Raw genomic sequence first — 21702 nt, forward strand, 5'->3', positions numbered from 1 at the left:
TAACTTTGGAGTTCCTATGACTCCGAAGCGCTCCCAAAAGGCCTCGTGCTAGATGGATACGGGTGTGCACATATAAGGCACATCACCCCCTCTCTGTTGGTTGATGTGGAATCTTACAGTGATCATATAAAACCAGGAACCAGTAAGATGTAATGCAAACTGAACTGCTTTGTCCGTATCATTTTGCATAACACCATTCTATGAACATGATCGCCATAGCTATCTTTTCTGCACTCAAAAATCAAATTCATGATAGATATAGCATATAACAGAACTGAATCGAAAATTAATCTATCTTAAGGATTCAAGGGATTGTGAACTAGGCTCTGATACCAAATGTAAGACTTTTAAAATAAATTGCTGCAGTCTTTAGGGAACTCACAATACCTCGATCACTTACATGATGAAGGCATGCCTGTTAGAATGACAAGATCTTCTGCAACTCTCGATCACCTTAAGCACTACAATCAATGGACTAGTGGTGTGAATTCTACAGTTAATAATCAATGGACTAGCATTGTTTGATTATGATTTCTACTTGTGCACATGAGTTTGAGTTCCTCTAGGATTGAGTTTGAAGCCCTTAATTAAGCTTACACTGGGATCTTGTCAATTGTTCAACTCTGTTTTTTTGTTTTAGTCAGCTGACAATGACAGCGAGTACTTGCCTTCTTTCAAAAAGGCCAAAAATAAATAAAGTATTGCATTTGCGTTGGGTTGGAAACATGTTGGGCTTGGTGGGTATAGACCCAAACTACAAGGCACAAAGCACTACAGAGCAAAGGAGCTAAACCAACTTCACCACTCGGTCTTCTTCTACACAAGGAAGGCGCTAGCCCTCACCGCCGTCATCACAGGTAACAACTCCGTCGAAAAACATAGTTGATGTCATCTCTCTCTCTCTCTTTCTTCCTTATTTTGAGTTTGTTTATCTGCTTCTATTTCTTTTTCTATGCTCTCGTTTTTTTAATTGATTTAGTTATAGTTCGTCCATTGCGGGTAAATATGGAATATAACACGGAAAAAACTGATTTTGGGTGAGATGAAGATGAAAAGGTTCTTCCTGAGCAGATTGAGCTGAGGCAACATCGGGCTTTGTTTCCTTCCACCTTTAGAGATTATACAACTTCTTAATTTTTTTTGCATTTGTTCTAGAATGGAACCCAATTCTCTCTCTCTTTTGTACTTTATTTTGCATTTGTTCCATTCTAGGAGTAAGTTTAATTCATCTCTCTCTCTCTCTCTCTCTCTCTCTCTCTCTCGCCTAGTTTGTTCAGGTTCTGGGACTTTCTTTTGTACTTTTTATTAAAATCATTTTATTGACTTGTAGTGAATTGGGTTCTATGAGAAAAAACCAAAAACCAAAATTTTGTTTTTGTTTTTTTGTAGTGAATATTTGCAATGCTTCCCTTTTGTTATTGTTTTAATTAGCATCTACCATTTTTCAGGCGTAAATACATTATAAGTATATAAAAAAATTCGAGTTTACTTGATATGTATAAATATGGTGGGTAATTGTAATTGGTATTTCCCATTTGCCTTTACCAGTCTAGTCATGTAGTATTCTTCGTCCAGATGTTTATTTTGATTATGAATGATCCTTTTGCTGCATGAAATTTATAATTTTTGTTTTGGCCAAATCAACATAAACAATGGCAGTAATCTTTCTTTTGTTTATGAGTTTTGTGTAAATAGGAATTTTATATATCTGGGATATTATTAAAATAGCCTGGGCTTATTGCCAAGATAGCTGAACAAAATGGGCTTTTTTTACTTTCAAGTAACAAATACAACTGTACACATAACTATGCTTGAGCCATTCCCTTTTTCACAAGCATATCGTAAACCCTATAAACTTTGCATGGTTCAATCTTGAACAGAATATGGGCATCAGATTTCTTCTTAACATTGCCATTCGGAATTTCTGTGGAGATGGTCTGCAGCATGTTCAGATAATGTGAAGGTAGGATTCTCATCTCACTGCAAAGTCTTTGTTCCTGCATGTATTAAAAAACATATCAACAAACAGAATTCGCTTTCTACGCTAAAGCATTAGACTCTGAGATTGGCATTCTTACGGTTTGGGAGAGTAAATCGGCCCCGAATGGCCCAGTGATATCCCAATAGTCCAAGGAGCTGGAAATAGCTTGCGTAGTTAAAATGAGTCCTTGCTAACAGGATGCAGACCCGTGGATCCCTTAAAGGGTCCCCAAGGACTGATCTGCAAGCCTTTACCACTTAGACCTGCCTGAGAGCTTTCTTTGATCCTTAAGGAACTTTCTTCAGTTTTCTTCTTCCTCTTCTCCTCAAGGTATCTGCTTGCTTCAGCAGCTGTCCTACAGCCAGCAGTTCTAGCATCCTGCATAATGAATGCAAAGCAGAAGCCATCCAACATGAGCTTGTTAGTCATGTTAATTGTGGGAAGCCATGTTTCTTTTTACTTAGAACGATGTAAAACCATGCGACAAGCATAATGTCACCCTTGTCAATCACTTAATCTAGTGTTGTTACCATTACTTACTGAACTGGAGCAACCAACAGTCATAGTATATACCATGTATAGAGGGAAATAAGGTAACAGAAATAGAAGTCAAGTGTGAGGCATGCATCAGACCTGAAGATCTAGTATCCTTTTGAAAATCTGTTGTTCCTTAATGATACTCTTGAGCAATTCCTTCTGCTCTTCATTTGAGTGGAACCGCATGAAAACCTTGAAGCGGTGATATATTTCTCTCTCTTCGGGTGAGAGGTTCTTGTCAAAAGGGTCAGGGTATAGCAGATTTCTTTCAAGTTTGAAATCCTTCCTATGTTTCCTCTCATCCAGTCTGCCAAAATTCCCACATATTATTTGAGTATATGTAGGGAAACAAGGGAAACTTAGACAGCAAGCCTAACTCTTTTTTATAATGAGGATATTACTTATATGAAAGTATGCATGACGATTGAAGGATTAGGTTAAAGAAATTCCTCTGAACCTAACGAAAATAATCACTGAGGTATTACTTATATGAAAGTATGCATGATGAGTTAGGAAGAAGAGCATAATAAGACGAGCAAGCAAAGGTAGGCATTCCCGCTAAAAGAAATAATAGGGAAAAAAATAAAGAGAAAAAGAAAAGTGGTCACTAAGTCACTTGAAGAAGGTGTCAAATTGCCCTAATTTGATTTTGGAAATCCCTAACCCTAGCCCCTAACAGCCTTTCCCTCCATATCTCTCTCAGCCTCAGCAATGCCACCACCGCCACCAACACAGCCTTCTCTCATTCATTAGGCCTTTGTCAGCATCATCTCTGCTCGGTAATTATTTCTCTTTGTTTGTTAGTGTTCATTGGAAAGTTGGCAAATTTTTGCATAGATGGGATTAGTTGGGCACCAATTTTTTAGATAATTGTGGTTGTGAAGTGATAGCTAGTTGGTTGCTTGGTTGAACCCATCTGGTCAGCCAATTCTCTTTGCTCTTTATTGATATGTGAGCATTCACAGTGATTGCCTTTGCTTAGACTTAATTGTTCACCTTGATTTAGCACACCGTAGAATGTAGGTTTTCTCTTTGCTAAGTGTTAAGTTTTTTTTCTTTTTCTTCTGTTGTCTCCTGATATCTATTAAGTTAATTGTATCATAAACGTTTTTTATATTACATGTTCAGAAATGGTGGGACTATCCATAGGAGAAAAGCATTTTATACAGGGTGGCATTGCTCAGGATCTTCGATCTGATGGCCGAAAAAGATTGACAATTCGGCCCATCTATGTTGAAACTGGAGTCATTTCCCAGGTTAATATTCTTTCATATGTTTCTTTTGAAAGGATGTGCCTTTTTTTTTTTTCTTTTTTTTTTTTGCCTTGTTTTGCCTAAACCAGGTTTTGAATTTTCAAGTATAGATTTTCCTGGGTGACGTGAAATTTTACTTACTTTGTTATAATCCCTGTTCTTGATGGCGTCCATGCAGGCAAATGGTTCAGCAAGGGTCAGGATGGGTGCCACAGATGTCATTGCCTGTGTGAAGGTATCATTTAGTCTTGGTCTTAAGCTCATACTAGTGCTTTTAGAATGTTATGACTAAATTTATGTTGTTTGTTAGTCTAATTATTTAAATAGCACCTGCTGTTCTTAATATCATATTTTCTGGTAAATTTGAATGAGTGCAGGCAGAACTTGGAAGGCCGAATGCGTTGCAACCTGACAAAGGAAAGGTCGTTGTGAATGTTGATTGCAGTCCCACTGCAGCACCAATGTTTGAGGTTAACAAGTATTATCCGCTTCCTTCTCATGTTTTACTTTGTCAATTGAGGCTTACATCTTGGTTTCTGCAAGATCCTGTAGAAAGTATAACTATTGATTTAGTGGAATTCATGCTCTGATAAAATACGAGGGAACTAAATATCGTATTCTGCTCATTTTTTGTCTATTCTTCTAATCCTATTAGGAAATCTGAACTTTTCTTGTTGGTGTACATTGCAAAGGTTGAATGTCTATTTTTCCTTTGCAGGACCTATGTGTTTATTATTTTTGTAATGCTGTTGTTTTGTTACATTTCTACAGGGTAGAGGGGGTGAGGAGCTGTCAGCAGAACTCTCAGTTGCTCTTCAACGTTGTCTCTTGGGTGGTAAAAGTGGATCTGGTCTGTATTCTTATTGAAGAGCTAAGCATAATAAATTTGTTGTGACATTTATGTATTATCTCTTTTGGCAATTCATATTTCTCAGTTGTACATGCATTTTCATATAACTGCAAAGTCGATAATATATATAGATGTCTTTGTTTCTCCCAGGTGCTGGAATTGATCTCTCCTCTCTGGTAGTTGTGGAAGGAAAGATCTGTTGGGATCTTTACATCGACGGCCTTGTTGTTAGTTCAGATGGGAATCTGCTAGATGCCCTTGGTGCTGCTATAAAGGTACTTGATAATTCTTATTTGTTTTGACATGCTTAATTAATTTCTGTTCTGCAAATAAGGACAACTGAAGAGTTTTCTGGCTGTTGGTAAAGTTTAGTATTATGTGGCCAAAGAAAAGTCCAGTGGCATGACTTATCTTTTAAAGAAACTGATGTTCCCCAAGGCTGCTTTGAGCAATACAGGCATCCCAAAAGTAAATGTTGCAGCTGGTGCATCAGGCGATGAGCAACCAGAGGTTGACGTAAGCGATGAGGAATTTCTGCAATTTGACACATCTAGGGTCCCTGTCATAGTTACATTAACAAAGGTGACATGATTTAACCATCTCTTCTGTCCTTCTGCAAACTGCAAATGTTTATTGCCCTGTATTGATTCCTTCCCATCTGTTTCTCAGGTAGGCAGGCACTATATTGTAGATGCCACTTCAGAAGAGGAATCACAAATGTGCTTGGCTGTTTCTATTTCCATGAATAGGCAAGGCCACATTTGTGGGTTGACAAAACGGGGAGGTGCCGGCCTAGATCCAAGCATCATTCTTGACATGATATCTGTGGCAAAAACAGTAAGTGAGCAGCTGATAAACACATTGGATTCTCATATAGCTGCTGCTGAAGCTGGCGAAGAGGAGTCGTGACATAATTAGAACCTCTGATACATTTAAGTAGGTGGGTTCGAGTGGGTCCTAGGTATATGAAAATTGTAATGCTGATAATTTCACTTAAAGCTGATGAGAACGTTTGATTTGTTGTATGCGTATTTGGCACCATTTAACCAAAATTAGTATGGGTCTTTTGCTTTGCTGATATTATTTTGCATTGATGCACTAATTAATTCTTCAATTAGACTTACAATCTACCACAGTTATGTCGTCTGGAACCATGTTTAAGGGCTTGTTTAAAACAAAGAGAGGATTTTTTGCATGAATTTATCTGGAACAAGCTCAAGTTGCATGCCTCAAGAGAAGGGGAGTTAAATAAGTAAACCAATTAACAGAGGCCTCTTACAACTTGAGCAATAATCCCTATCCGAAACAATGTAGAACCTTTTCTTTGAAAGGTACAAGGAAAACAATGTACACCTTTACATGTTATTTCCGAATGTTCAGTTCTCTTCCACTACTCCAGAGGATATAATCTTTGCCATGTCAAAACCTTGAGGGATGAGTCGTCTAGCTTCCATCCCACTGCATAACAATTTTAACATTTTATCGTTCCCGCATCTGTATAGTCCTAGACATAAATCAGATAAGATGCTTGAATCCAGAGAAAAAGATCTCTCAAACATTTCTTTCAAGACTTCGACTGCTCCATCAAAATCCCCGTTATTGCAGAAGCTAGATATCAGCATTTTAAAAGTATGCTCATCAGGATGATAACCACTCCTTATCATGCTTTTACATAACTCGAAGGCACGGTCCGAGTTCTTTCTCACACACTGCCCCTCAATAAGGGCAGAAAAGGTTGCGGCATTTGGGACAAAGCGCTTTCTATCAAGTTCTTTAACCAGATAAGCAGCTTTCTTTATCTTACCCTCCTTGCAGAGTCCCAAAATCAATGCATTATAAGTCAGGAAATCAGCATTATAAGTCGGAGCAGAAGAAGCAGCGAGATGGAAAGTTGGGCGCTGCAACTTGAACGTGTATAATATGATTCTGAACTGAACTCGTTCGAACCTAATATGAAATAGCATGGTGTTCGCGACTCTAGTCTACAATGCAAAAAAATGGAGATTTCATTATTTATTTGAAGAAATTAATAAAACCTCATTTAAAAAGTACAAGGAAGATCATGATCATGTGTGGCTCTCGAATAATCATTTTAATCTTGTCTCTGTGTCTGTCTTTTTCTTGGGGCTGCAACAACATTGTAGTTGCTGGGTTTGTACAATGCAATTCCCGCCTTTGAATTGTTTGGCTTTGCATAATGCAAAACATCCCATGAAGATGATCGTAGTCCTGCATAGCTGCATACTTAATTGACGTGTGACAGAGAAGATATTTGTATCTAATGCATGACCGAGATCCAAGTTTTAAACTTATACCAACTATATCTTTCAGGCGTCAAGAAAATTTTCCTATAAATTGTACTCATAAATCTAGTGTTTCGATGATTGGATTTGTTCCCGATTTCTTTTATTCTTACAAAGAAAAAAATTTCCCACCAAAGCAGATACATGTGCACTGGAGATGATTGTGGTCCTGCGTATAGTGGATCTTAATTTCTAAATGTTCATCTCAACTAGATACGCTTTCAAGGGTCGGTTGAATAGGGCACATTCTGGTGGTATCTGGTAATCCCTTAAAAACCTTTTTCTTTTCAGTATTTTTTTCAAGAACAAAATTATTAGAGGAAAAATAGGGAAGGATGGATTATTAAATTATCTACATAAAGATGATTGACATACAACATATATCCCTATGAAACAAACTAAAAAAAGTGAACAGGTTCCAACTTTCTAAAATCTCACCGCATAATTTCTGTTGTAATTTTCTGATGAACGCTTATCAATCAAATGAACTTTCAAGTCTGGTGGTTTGCTTAAAGAAGTATCATCGGGAGCAGCAAAAAGTGAAATACGGCACTCATGTACCTGTACAGGATCTGTTCTTGACTGCCGCTTTCGCTTATACGTTAACAACACTTTGCTTCCTGACATTTAAGCTTTCATAAAGAAATCTTGCTGCAATTCCAAACGCTTGGACCGCATTTTTCACATGAAATTTGTATTTATTCCACTATATGTTCAGTCTCATTTCAACACAGAAAAACCTGCATATGTTAAGGAAGAATATCCAATTAACTAAACAGCAAGTCATGAGTCATATAGTTAATACAGTTATGAGTAGCAACACAACAATGATAGCTGAAGGGCAAAAGACGGATTTCGACTACTCTGAAATAGTGAATCACTATTACGAGGAATGCGGCAAACAAAAATTGTACTAACGTTCTCCGCCTAAAACACAGGCAGTGAGGTACAAGCATAAATGCCATTTGCATATTAAAGAATAAGCAAAGCAAGAGAAGCTAAACGCATGCCATTCACAGAAATGTTTAAACTTCAGAATCAATTTGAATTCAAGTAGCCTAACGCATGCCATTCACGGAACCTTGTTATTGGCAAGACCATAGAAACTCCATGATAGGACAACTTCATCATTTCCTTCCACAGAAGACACACACCAGGTCAGCAAATTTTGTATTTTTTTTCTTCTGCGCCATGTCGTCAGTGCGAAGAGAGAAGAATATAAGGCGGGCCAATCTCAAATTTGCAGCTAAATTTTTTCAATTTCGGGTTTCAGACTTTCAGTCAATCGCAGTGTTCGAAAAGTCGGCCAAGGCGGGCGGCTAGGCGGCTAGGCGGTGGCTAGGCAGCTAGGTAGTAGCTAGGCGGTGGCTAGGCGGCTAGGTAGTAGCTAGGCAGGCGCCTAGGCTGGTTGGGTCTTTTTTCGGTGCCGAACCCGGAGGACGAAGCAGTGACTGCGATAGAAAGTTCCGTCCTCTGCGAGTGCAAGCTTCGTGCTGGTTTGAATATATTTCAAGAGTATATCCGACCGGCTGTACTTTAAAAATATTCGAACGCAATTAGAAAGGCGGCTGTACGTTTATAATTTCTATTTATAGAGTCGAGCCTTGCGGCTATAATATGGAAACGTATCATACAAAAGAAGATGGAATATAAACGTAAACCAATTTCTGCGCTGTTGTTGCTGTGTCCTTTCGGGAATGAACGAATACCATTGCATGTTAACCTTGCCTGAGTGAGTCAACAACCTGGCAGAAAAAATATCAATCAGTTAAATAACCATTCGAATACATACATTACACAAAGGAGAGCCTAAGGAAAAAGAAACCTTCTTGTAGCATCTACCATTCTGCAGTTCAATACGCAGGCTGTAAAATTCTGCTCACTAATACATCGGTGATAACTAGAATCAAACAAGAAGAGTCCTGCTTCTGGATTCACTCTCAGAAACTGTAATTTAAATAGTATAGCCTTTTAAATATTAATGCTGAAAATTCTAGTGTATTTTTATGTTTCAACACTTGATCATTGAATATAAAAGTGGCTTGCAATTCGACCAATTTCTGTACAATAGAAGTTGCTACTTTTCTCATCAAAGCGCATCATTTTTGCTTTGTCCAGGGCTATGCTCGTTTTTAACTGCTATGTGAGAGCTCTTTGCTTTAAACTCAAGCAAGGATGCAAAATGCAGAAAGGACGCTCTGATGCCACTTGATGCAGTTCAAGTATGAACTCGCAGAGCTTGTTACTATTTTTTTTTCCTTGTGGATTTCCTTACTACTCTTCACCTTGTTTCTTACTTGTTTTGCACTTTAAAGTATGTTGATAATCTCGTTGGCTAAAAATGTATGTGAATAATTTCGCAATCTACTGTCTACTAAAGATCCCTCCACTAGTTTATGAATCTTCGAGGTAATTTATTTCATTAGAAGTGAATTAAAGTCCTAATTTCATTTAATATGGAAAAAGAGTACCAGAAGATGCCTTCTGCCATTACTCAGACTATTTTTTGTTAATTTCTTGCTGAAGATATGATAGAGATACATGGTCATTTCAGAATCCTCATGGTGGTTTTGGATTATTAAGCATATCTTATTACATGGGCTTCTTCTTGTTCTAGCAATAGTATGCTGATAATATTGCAGAAGCCTCAGGAATATGATTTGATGTGGTAGAAATAGACCAGCATGACCAAATGAGAATAGAGTATGCTGCTGATTATTTGCTGATATTGTCTACGTTTTACTTGTTTGGCAGATTGGGGACCGAAGGTTGATGTTGTTGGTTTTTGTTTTCCTGAGGATTTTATATATACTATTTCAGAACAAGGAAACTGGATACTTCCGCAATGTAAAAATAATAACAAAATCTTCATGTTCTTCTTAGCTAATGGTAAATCAAAGAAAATTTATCAGAAACAAGACTGCTTTGCTGGACATAATTCTTACTCAGGCCCATCATTCTGTTCCTGCTCAAAAACAAAAGGCAAAGGAGGGTTTCAGAAAATTGTATAGCGTGCGGCTATACATGTTAAATACTAGGGGTGGCATTTTAGACCCAAAAACCGCAAAAACCAACTGACATTTCACCTCAATAGAACCGCATTTGCAGTATGAAGAACCGAACCTCATTTGCGGTATGAAGAACTGAACCTCATTTGCGGTTGCGGTTGCGGTATTTGATTTTCACAACTTGCGGTTACCGCAAACCACGACTATATTTTTTAAAAAATAAAAATTGCATTTTATTGTTTAATCGTAGCCGTTGTATAACAAGACCACTTATCTTGTAAGTAAATAGTTTATTTATACTTATGTTATTTATGCTTCTTCTTATAATAAAATATACTAAACTTATGTTGTTTTATTTGTAGATAGCATTGGTGGGGTCCTTCAAATCCACTCACCACCACCAACACTTGAGTTTGTAACTTTGGTGCATTGCATTTTCCTTTTAATTTGTAACTTTAATTAACTTTGAATTGGATTTTTCCTTTGGGTTGTAACTTTAATTCATTTTGCATTGCATTTCATTTTGCTTGAGAAGTTTAACTTTAATTGGAATGCTTGGAATTGTAACTTTAATTTTCTTTAGGTTGTGAATGCTTGAGAAGTTGAGGAGGTTGTGAATTTATATATGCTTGAGAAGTTGAGGTTGTGAATTTATTTCTTTAGGTTGTGAATTTATATTTTTGGGTTAAAGTATGCTTGAACTCAAAATGCTTCAAAATAAGCATCAAAACTAGACCTAAAATGTGGAAGATTGGATTTTTATGACACAAAGAGAACTTGTGGTTTTAAATTGCTAATTTACGGTAACCGACTGCTTTTTGCGGTTTCAAAAATCACCATACTGCAAATAGTCGGTCGGTTTGCAGTTTGGGCAAAAATTGGCGGTTACCGAACCATAACCACCCCTATTAAATATATTGGAATATTTAATAGTACCGCCACGCGGCTATACTCTTTGGTTATAATAGTTTAATATTATAGCCGTACGGCTATGCTCTTTAAATATATTCGAATATTTTAATAGTATAGCCGCACGGCTATACCCATTGAATACATTCGAATATTTTAATAGTACAGCCGCGCGGCTATACTCTTTCAATATATTTGAATATTTTAATAGTATATACTATTTGAATACATTCGAATATTCGATAGTATAGCAGCGCGACTATACCTCTTGAATACATCCGAATATTTTAATTGTATAGTTGATCAGCTATATGCTTCGAATATTTTAATAGTATAGACGGGCGGCTATACCCTTTAATTATATTTAGTTTAATAGTATAACCGTGCGTCTATACTCTTTAAATAATTCGAATTCTTTAATATATGTAATTAAGTAATATCATAGCCTCTTTTTTAATTACTTTAATTGGTAATTATGTTTAATTATTATTTCTTTAGTGAATATTTATATATTTTGCTCATTTCATAAATTACTTAATGATTAGTAATTATTTATGGACTTTGTTTTCACAAAATTAGTTTGGATAAATCCAAGTCTCGAACCAAAAGCCCTAGCTTCCAAAATTGTTCCCAAACCTTTCTTAAGCCTCAAACCCTAACCATAAGCCTACTAAGGAGTAGATACTTTCTCTTCTTTTCCAATGTGGGACTCAAGTTCATGCATTTCAATCAAATTCCAACAAGCAGTTGATATTATCGAATCACGTTGTGACGTGGATTTAAGTTTCGAGGCTAAAATCCATTTTTGGAATACTAAAATATTTTGGGTACTAAAATTAAATTTCTAGGATTTTTATTAAAATATTTAATGCTAATTACTCACTAAAGAAATAATAATTAAAACGTAATCACTAATGAAAGTATTTAAACAACGCTAAGATATTATTTAATGAATAAAAAAGAAAATTTTGAAAAGGATATTTGAAAGAGAATATTTTAAAAATATAGCCGCCCGGATATATCCCTTGAGTAGCATAATCTTGATTTCTCTTTTTTAATTACTATTTACCTAGTGAATAATTATAATATAAATATTAATTAAATAATAATAATAATTAAAATTTATTAAGTTAATTAAAGTATTTAATTATTCACTAAAGAAATAATAATTAAATAAGTCTGAATTTTCAAATTAATAATGTTCATTCTTTTGCATACACGATTTTCCCGAATATAACACGTACGTATTTAGTTCGTATTTCTTTCCCTTCCATATTTTACTAAGTATGAATGAATGTGAGAGGCTAAGATTATTTCTTACTTGTTCTAACAAAAATGCAAGAAATATATTAAGTAATATGATTTATCAAGTTAATTAAAATATTTAATACTAATTATTCACTAGAGCAATAATAGTTAGAACATAATTACAAATTCAAGTAATTAAATCAGGTAAGATATTATTTAATTACTAAAAAGAAATTTTTCAAAAAAAAACATTATTGACCCCTTTTAAAAGATAAAATTAGTACAGCCGGCCGGTTACACTAATTTTTTCCATTTTTCTATATTAAAAAGTACAACCGCCTAGCTTTACGATTTTGACACGTAGCGCCTAGGGGCAGGGTGGATCCCTTTTATTCATATAAATAGTATAGCCGCCCGGCTATACTACATTGCTACATTTTTTAAAAAAAAATAGTATAGCCGGCCGGCTATACTCGGTTTTAACCTTTTTTATTTATATATATATTTTTTAATTTTTTACAAACAGTACCGCCACATGGTTTGACACGTCGTGCCTATGTGTTGGGTGGATCCCTTTTATGTTTATAAATAGTATAGCCACTCGCCTACACTAGATTTTTTTAATTTTAAAACAAAATAGTATAGCCGAACGGCTGTACTCGTTTCTAACCTTTTTTTTTTTTAATTTTAAAAACAGTACAGCCGCATGGTTTGACACGTGGCGCCTAGGCGCTGGGTGGATCCCTATTATGGCTATACTCGATTTCTTAAATTTTTTTAAAAATTAGTATAGCCGCCCGGCTATACTCGTTTCTAACCTTTTTTTTTTTAAATTTTAAAAACAGTACAGCAGCGTGGTTTGACACGTGGCGCCTAGGCGATGGGTGGATCCCTATTATGTATATAAATAGTATAGCCGGCCGGCTATACTAGATTTTTAAAAAAAATTTAAGAATAGTATAGCCGCACGGCTATACTCTGCTAACCTAGCTAATTTTGTAAATATTAAATTAGATTATTTACTTTTGATTTTTTTTTTGCCAACTTCTTTAATTTGATATATGTAATTAATTTGTATCTTAGCCTTTTTGAATTACTTTAATTAGTAAGTACTTGAAGTTCAATGTGAAAATATATTTGAAGTCCTTGAATTACTTTAATCAAGGTCTTGAAGGGCTTAATAACTACATTTAGAGACCTCGAAGGTTACGTATTATACATGTACGTACGTGTTTTTCATGTTTAACCCACGTATACACTCACATATTATTGAATAAAAATACTATCTATATTTACAAAATACAGTATAGTGCCCGAACTTTAAAGTTGTAATGTGCCAAGATTTTGCCGAACAAAACACATACGTATTTAATTCTTATTTTTTTCCCTTTCGTATTTTACTAACTATCAATGAATGTGAGAGGCTAAGATTATTTCTTACTTGTTCTAACAAAAATGCAAGATATATATATATATATATTAAGTAATATCATTTATGAAGTTAATTAAAATATTTAATACTAATTATTCACTAGATAAATAATAGTTAGAACATAATTACTAATTCAAGTAATTAAATCAGGCTAAGACATTATTTAATTACTAAAAAGAAAATTTAAAAAAAAAAACATTATTGACCCTTTTTAAAATATAAAATTAGTATAGCCGCCCGGCTATACCCCTTTTTGACCAATTTTTTTTATAAAAATAGTATAGCCGGCTGGCTTTACTATTTTGACACGTGGCGCCTAGTGCTGGGCGGATCCCTTTTGTGTATTACAAATAGTATAGCCGGGTGTATTACGAATAGTATAGCCGCCAGGCTATACTCGTTTATAACCTTTTTTTTTTAAATTTTAAAAATAGTACAGCCGTATGGTTTGACACGTGGCGCCTACGTGATGGGTGGATCCCCATTATGTATATAAATAGTATAGCCGCGCGGCTATACGAGATTTTTTAATGTTTTTTATAAAACGGTATAGCCGCACGGCTATACTCGTTTATAACCTTTTTTTTTATTTTTTAAAACACTACAGCCGCGTGGTCTGACACGTGGCGCCTACATGCTGGGTGGATACCTATTATGTATATACGTATAGCCGCACGGCTGTACTCGATTTGTTAAATTTTTTTTAAAACGTAGTATAGCCGCCCGGCTATACACGTTTCTTTCCTTTTTTTTTAAATTTTTAAAAACAGTACAGCCGCGTGGTTTGACACGTGGCGCCTAGGGGCTGGGTGGATCACTATTATGTATATAAATAGTCTAGCCGGCCGGCTATACTCGATATTATAAATTTTGTTTGAAAATAGTATAGCCGGCCGGCTATACTCGTTTTTAACGTTTTTGTTTTTGTTTTAGTTTTTAAAACACTACAGCCGCGTGGTTTGACACGTGACGCCTAGACGCTGGGTGGATCCCTATTATGTATATAAATAGTAGAGCCGCGCGGCTGTACTCGATTTCTTAATTTTTTTAAAAAAGTAGTATAGCCGCGCGGCTATACTCGTTTCTTTCCTTTTTAAAAAAAAAAATTTTAACAGTACAGCCGCGTGGTTTGACACGTGGCGCCGAGGCGCTGGGTGGATCCCTATTATGTATGTAAATAGTTTAGCCGCACGGCTATAATGGATTTTTTAATTTTTTTAAAAAATAATATAGCCGGTCGGCTATACTCGTTTATAACATTTTTTTTTTTTTTAATTTTATAAGCAGTACGGCAGCATGGTTTGACACGTGGCACCTAGGTGCTGGGTGGATCCCTATTATGTATATCAATAGTACAGCCGCCTGGCTATACTCGGTTTTTTAAATTTTTTTAAAAATAGTATAGCCGCACGGCTATACTCATTTTTAACCTTTTTTTTATTTATAATTTTTAAAGCACTGCAGCCGCGTGGTTTGACACGTGGCGCCTAGACGCTGGGTGGATCCCTACTATGTATATAAATAGTATAGCCGTTCGGCTGTACTCGATTTCTTAAATTTTTTTAAAAAGTAGTATAGCCGCGCGGCTATACTCGTTTCTGACCTTTTTTAAAAAAATTTTAAAAACAGTACAGCCGCGTGGTTTGACACGTGGCGCCTAGGCGCTGGGTGGATCCCTATTATGTATATAAATAGTATGGCCACGCGGCTATACTCGATATCTTAATTTTTAAAAAAATTAGTATAGCCTTGCGGCTGTATTCAATTCTTACCTTTTTGAAAAAAAAAATTTAAAAACAGTGCAGCTGTATGGTTTGACACGTGGCGCCTAGGTGATTGGCGGATCCGTATTATGTATATAAATAGTATAGCCGCACGGCTATACTAGATTTTTAATTTTTTTTAAGAATTGTATAGCCGTGCGGCTGTACACGTTTCTAACCTTTTTTTAAAATTTTAAAAACAGTATGGCCGCGTGGTTTCACACGTGGCGCCTAGGTGCTGAGTGGATCCCTCGATTTTTAATTTTTTTAAAATATAGTATAGCCGCACGGCTCTACTCGTTTCTATCCTTTTTTTTTTTTTTTAAATTTTAAAAACAGTACAGCCGCGTGGTTTGACACGTGGCGCATAAGCGCTGGGTGGATCCCTATTATGTATATAGATAGTATAGCCGCACGGCCGTACTCTGCTAACGTAGCTAATTTTGTAAATATTAAATTAGTTTCTTAACTTTTGATTTTTTTTTTTGGCCCACTTCTTTAATTTGATATATGTAATTAATTTGTATCTTAGCCCTTTTGAATTACTTTAATTAGTAAGTACTTGAAGTTCAATGTGAAAATATATTTGAAGTCCTTGAATTACTTTAATTAAGGTCTTGAAGGGCTTAATAACTACATTTAGAGACCTCGAAGGTTACGTATTATACATGTACGTACGTGTTTTTCATGTTTAACACACGTATACACTCACATATTATTGAATAAAAATACTATCTATATTTAAAAAATATAGTATAGTGCCCGAACTTTTAAATTGTAATGTGCCAAGAGTCTTTGATTAATATAATTATTATTAATGATATCCAAAGCCTTGCCCATTAGCCCAAATCTCCAATGTTAACCATACATGCCAAACTATCATTGTGCTTTGTTTACAAACACCTTTATAGGAGTGTGAATTTTCGATGTGGGATTTTCACAAATGGCACCTCAAAAGATAGGCCTTCAAGATCTTTAATGCCCTTCAAGGTCTTGCATCTGTCGATCATTCTTTTTGGGGATGTCCAGCACAGCAGTCTTGTTTCTTTTAAATTTTCTTTGATTCACCATTAGCTAAGAAGAAAATGATGTTTGCTTGTGTTCTTGAAAGATTTTGTAATTATTTTTACATTGCAGAAATAATATATAGTTCCTAGTTCCTAGTTCTGAAATAATATATATATATATATATTTGCAGAATCTTCACTTCAAAAAGAAAACGGTATATGCAACAGCATGCTCATTTTGAAATATGAAGATTTTATTATATATTTAAAAAGTAAGAGGAAGATGATAAGGTTGATCTCTCTGTCTGTCTTCTTTACCGGCTGCAACAGCATTGTAGTTTCTGGTTTTTTACAATGCAACTCTTTTTTCCCAACTCTGTCAGTCGCATGATGTTTTGCAAAAACAAGATCAATTGCATGCGACCAAGTCGAAAAAAATGCAAAATGTTAGGTGCCATAGCTTCATTTGGAAAAACTAGTAGTGAGAGAGATAGAAAGAATACTTGAGGTTACTAAAAGGGCAGATACAGCCATGGCAGCAACGAGAACCAAAAGAAACTTCTGGGATTTCATTTTCTGATTCTCTCTTCCTTGAGAAAGAATATTGGATGCACGGTAGGATTGAAGAACAATGGTGTACTTTATATTAGATGTAGCAGGGAAGAAAACTTTGTTTTCTAATGCATGAATGAATGGGATCCAATTTTCCAACTCATACGAATTATGTCTTTCAAGTTTCTATATATTTTAGTGACAAATCTAGTCTCCCCGATGGTTGGATTTGTTTCTTTTTCTTTTATTCTTAAAAACAAAGCAAAAATCCCACCAAATCAAATACACTGAAGCCATAGACTGAAGCTTCTAAGAATCAACAACTTAAATTGAGCTCTGAGCTCTCTCTCCCTCTCTCTCTAACAATTCGTATATATTTAAAGAATTCGAACATATTTAAAGCGTATAGCTGCGCCGCTATATTATTAAACTAAATATAATTAAAGAGTATAGCCGTCGAAGCGTACAGCCGGTCGGCTATACAATTAAAATATTTGATTGTATTCAAAAAGTATAGCCGCCCGGCTATACTATCGAATATTCAAATGTATTCAAACAGTATAGCCGTGCGGCTATACTATTAAATATTCGAATATATTTAAAGAGTATAGCCGGGCTGCTGTACAATTAAAATATTCGAATGTATTCAAACAGTATAGCCGCCCGGCTATACAATTAAAATATTCAAATGTATTAAAAGCGTATAGCCGCCCGGCTATACTAATAAAATATTCTAATATATTTAAGGGTCTAGCCGTACGGCTATACTATTAAACTATTATAATCAAATAGTATAGCCTCGCGGCCGTACTATTAAATATTCGAATATATTAAAAGAATATAGCCGACCGGCTAGACCATTTAAATATTCATATACATTTAAAGCGCGGCTCTACTATTGAATATTTGAATATATTTAACGGGTATAGCCGAACGGCGATACTATTAAACTATTCGAATATATTAAAAAAGTATAGCCGCCCTGCGATACTGTTTAAATATTTGGCTACATTTAAAGAGTATAGCCGGCTATACCGTTAAATATTCGAATATTTATTTTATTTCGAAAATATTTAAACAGTATTAGCAGCTTTTGTTTATTCCCCAGAATCTTGGGCTGCAAGCTTCTTTCGCAATCCCACCGACTCTTCCCCAGCATTACGTATATGGGCAGAAGCTTGCCTGTCAGATAAAGTTGCCCCTTCCATGGTGTCTATATAATCCTGTAAGGTACAGCCATTTAGAATTAAGAACACTTAAAACAATAAAGCATTCAATTTTCCAAAACATGCAACTAACTTAATTACTAAACGGCACAATTTTCTGAAACCCTCCTTTGCTTTTTGTTTTTGAGCAGGAACAGAATGATGGGCCTGAATAAGAATTATGTCCAGCAAAGCAGTCTTGTTTCTGATGAATTTTCTTTGATTTACCATTAGCTGAGAAGAACATGATGTTTCCTTGTGTTCTTGAAAGATTTTGTGATTATTTTTACATTGCGGAAGTATAGAGTTTCCCTTGTTCTGAAATGGTATATATATTTGCAGAACCTTCACTTCAAAAAGAAAACGGTATATGCAATTAGGAAAACTAAGATAACATGCAGTCACCCTAAGCTCATTTAATAAGTACAAGGAAGATGATAATCTTGTCTCTCTGTCTGTCTTCTCTAGCATTGTAGTTTCTGGTTTTGTACAATGCAACTCTTTTCCCAAATGTGTCACATGATGATGAGCTTGAGTAAGAATCCTTGTGTTGTAATGTAACTGTACTTAATTTTACATTGCAGAAGATGTATCCTTGTTCTGAAATTAATAGATTTGTACAATCTTCACTTAAAAACGGAAAAAAGCAGAGAAAATACTGCTCCAAATTGCATGGATAAACCATCACAACATCAAATACTTAGATCAAGTTATGATGATTATGTGTGCACAAATAGGAAAAGTAAGATGAACAGACATGCAGTCACCCCTAAGACCACAGAAATGCCCCAGCAAGTCTTCCAACGCAAGCTCATCGGAATATAAGAATTGGATGGTTTAATCTGCAGCTCAAATCACACTAAAGTCAGAAGTTTTTTTGGTTTTTTGCAATTATGCGCCTGCACTTGACTTCTTGTTACAATATTGTCTGTCTGTCCAAAGACAATAAAAGATACTAATATAAATTATAGGTGGAATTTGAAGATTATGTGTGGTTTATTATGAAAAAACTTACAAGAAGAGGTTTCAGCAGCTCTTGGTCATCTTTAGAGAACGAAAGCTTCACTTCATCTGCACCACAGCATGGATTTAAATAACAATAAGAGTATACGAAAGACGAACCAAATAATTATTGATATAACAAAAGGAGACTGCTGACACATAAAATTAAGGGTTAGTCTAATATAGGCCCGTACAATTTCTATTTTCTAGACATCAACCCATTAATTTTGAAATCTATGTAAAAAACCCAAATTCAAACTAAAATATATAAAAGGTCATAGTAGTTCTATAAAATTAACACAAATTCTGATACATTAGAGAATTTTTCTTCAGATTGCTTCTTCACAGAATCTAACCATGCTTGAATGCTTCTTGAATGATAAATAGCTTTGACCAAATACACTTAAACCAACCGTAGTGACAGTGACATATAAAGCTGTACCTTGGTCACATCTGTTTGCATTTTTGTTGTCTTCTTTGGTGGCAGGAAGACTTTCTGATCTGAGCAGAAGTAAAAATGCAAATGCCAAGTTCATAAGAACAGAAGAAAGTAACTAAAACATCATCCTTATCTCTTCAATTTTGGAATAAAATCATTACGATATATCAAATTTTAGTCAAACAGACAGATATATCAAATTGTTAGGAAGGAAGAAGCCTGCCTTTCTAGCACAAAGAAACTGAGAGCCAACGTTCTTGTCCTTAGCTGGATATCTGAGAGCATTTTCCAACGAAAATCCACATCTTCTTTAGTTCTGTTTCCTTATGCCAGCAAATGCACTCCAATTATGAGAGAAAGATATGAAAATACAAGCACAACAAACCAAGCTAAATATGAAATCAATCAAAATCAAGCGCAATAAAACAGCTAAAAGCAAGAGCATAATTTACAAGATGGGTTTTGAGGGCGGGTTGTGGAGGAGTGATTCGAGGCGATCAAGTTTCACTCCAAGCTCCAGAAGCTTGGATCGAGCAATTTCTCTGAGGCTCAATTGATCAGGGTACTTGTTCTTGGTCTTGGCCTCCAAATCTTCCACCAAACTTGAAGCCTCTTCAGCTTCTATAATCCAAGCATCTTTTACAAGACTCTGCCTAGACATATCATCTCTCTCTCTCTCTCTCTCTCTCTGCAACTTATTATCCTAAAGAAAACAAGAAACTCAGAGAGATAACAACCACAAACAGCGGTCTCAAACAAACATTGATAGTCTAAGGAAAATATAAGATGAGACAACTAACAACCAAACCACGTGACTAAACAACTAAACCTTTCTTAATCCAGCTTTAATTTATATTTTCTTTCAAGGCATCTATCTATCTAACTCCATTTTTGAAACGATTGTTTTTGCCTGACTTAAAAATGTGCATGTGGCGAGATCATACTCAAATAACCAAAAAAAAAAAAAAAAAGAGAGCTAGTGCCACTAATTATCCAAATTTAACTCAAATGAAAATAACTTGCAAGCGCTTGTAACTCAATTAGTTAATAGCAATTATTCATGCACCCGAGCTCCTGTATTGAAATCCACCTTTCTTAATATCGTTTGTATAAAAATATATGCATATATTATTATTAATGAAAATGTCATGGATGGGCTTTTGGTTTTTTGTTTTGGACAAAATAGTGAGCTTTCGGTTTTAACTGGCCATATGGCTTAGAATAGTAAAGCCCAACTTGATGCAAGTGGATTCTTTTCTTGTAGGATGATTTATATCCTTGTTTTTAAAATTAAAAAAAAACCAACAATCTTATCTTGGAATTTAACCCTTTTGACTTTCTTTTTCCCTCCACTTCGTTCCTTTCTCTGCTACAAACAACATCAAAATCCAAACATAGCCCACACTTGATTGAAAGTTCAGAAGGAATGGGTAGAAAAGAATAACGAAATGATAGATACAAGCAATATTTGTACAATAAAGTTGATAGCGAGACGGACAGACGAAGTACCTTCATTACATTTTCACAGCTTTGAGCTTTTTCCTTTTTCCATTTCGCATGAATCTCTCTCTCTCTCTCTCTCTCTCTCTCCACACTAGTAGTTATACTCATTGTGTTGTGCCCTTCTTTTTTCTTTCTTTGCATGTGAAAAATCTCATGTCACTTCATCATGGATTTTTGGGCTATCGTATTAATGACACCAAATAATCGCTATATCAAAGTTTTATTTTTATTTTTATAAATTTCCCTTTGCCTCCTCTCCTCGGTATAACATGATGTAAAATATAAAGGCTTGTGGATACCCATTTAGGTATTTGTTTATATGTCACTTAATGATCCATGATTTGATATGATTGTTTCAGTGGTCCCTACCATGGGACAGACAGATAAGTGTGCCAAATAGCAGCTTACACGTACCATTTTTGATGCCATATCAATTTAATAATGTTAACACCATGAACAATTTCAATTTACTTACTTACCTTTTAAAAAAATATTTACTTTTTGTCTAAATATTCGTCCATGTCGGTCCAATTATAGTTCATTGCCCGTCGTATAAGCTAGGTTTGAAAAAGATGGAAGTAAAAAAGTATCTGAGAAGCTAAGTGGTGGTGGTGGTGGTGGCCAGTCAGAATCAGTCAATAATTATATCACTAGGTTGAGAAGATAAAGGCTTAAAGTCCGTCCTCTATAAACTTGAGTTGAATCTCTTT

The 21702-nt window shown here is 35.3% G+C and overlaps 3 protein-coding genes across 8 annotated transcripts; 1 reads left to right on the plus strand and 2 right to left on the minus strand.

Moving 5' to 3' along the window:
* The first annotated feature begins 725 nt into the window (after window positions 1-725).
* LOC117633214 (exosome complex component RRP42-like) lies at window positions 726-5701 on the plus strand. Of its 4 annotated transcripts, none has more exons than XM_034366927.1 (9): window positions 736-857; window positions 1881-1963; window positions 3647-3774; window positions 3950-4006; window positions 4149-4241; window positions 4543-4621; window positions 4772-4896; window positions 4994-5203; window positions 5291-5701. In XM_034366927.1, the coding sequence occupies exons 3-9, from the start codon at window positions 3649-3651 to the stop codon at window positions 5528-5530; spliced, it is 930 nt and encodes a 309-aa protein (XP_034222818.1). In that variant the 5' UTR covers window positions 736-857; window positions 1881-1963; window positions 3647-3648; the 3' UTR covers window positions 5531-5701. The 4 variants fall into 4 exon arrangements, with proteins under 4 accessions (XP_034222819.1, XP_034222818.1, XP_034222821.1 ...); XM_034366930.1 differs by having other exon boundaries at window positions 737-857; window positions 5060-5203; XM_034366928.1 differs by lacking the exon at window positions 1881-1963 and having other exon boundaries at window positions 726-857.
* Window positions 5702-5997: 296 nt separating this feature from the next.
* Window positions 5998-7551, minus strand: LOC117630613 (pentatricopeptide repeat-containing protein At4g26680, mitochondrial-like). Its single transcript, XM_034363312.1, has 2 exons — window positions 7363-7551; window positions 5998-6603 (listed from the first exon to the last, which is right to left on the minus strand). The coding sequence occupies exons 1-2, from the start codon at window positions 7549-7551 to the stop codon at window positions 5998-6000; spliced, it is 795 nt and encodes a 264-aa protein (XP_034219203.1).
* Window positions 7552-17730: 10179 nt separating this feature from the next.
* LOC117631333 lies at window positions 17731-21075 on the minus strand. Of its 3 annotated transcripts, XM_034364430.1 has the most exons (6): window positions 21053-21075; window positions 19942-20169; window positions 19713-19805; window positions 19493-19551; window positions 19064-19119; window positions 17731-18066 (listed from the first exon to the last, which is right to left on the minus strand). In XM_034364430.1, exons 2-6 carry the CDS (start codon window positions 20148-20150, stop codon window positions 17941-17943), a joined length of 543 nt encoding a protein of 180 aa, XP_034220321.1. In that variant the 5' UTR covers window positions 20151-20169; window positions 21053-21075; the 3' UTR covers window positions 17731-17940. The 3 variants fall into 3 exon arrangements, with proteins under 3 accessions (XP_034220321.1, XP_034220320.1, XP_034220322.1); XM_034364429.1 differs by lacking the exon at window positions 21053-21075 and having other exon boundaries at window positions 17733-18066; window positions 19942-20363; XM_034364431.1 differs by lacking the exons at window positions 17731-18066; window positions 21053-21075 and adding an exon at window positions 18400-18890 and having other exon boundaries at window positions 19942-20333.
* Window positions 21076-21702: the final 627 nt, after the last annotated feature.

This window comes from Prunus dulcis, chromosome 6 (genome assembly GCF_902201215.1).
Source record: "Prunus dulcis chromosome 6, ALMONDv2, whole genome shotgun sequence".
Lineage (NCBI taxonomy): Eukaryota > Viridiplantae > Streptophyta > Magnoliopsida > Rosales > Rosaceae > Prunus > Prunus dulcis.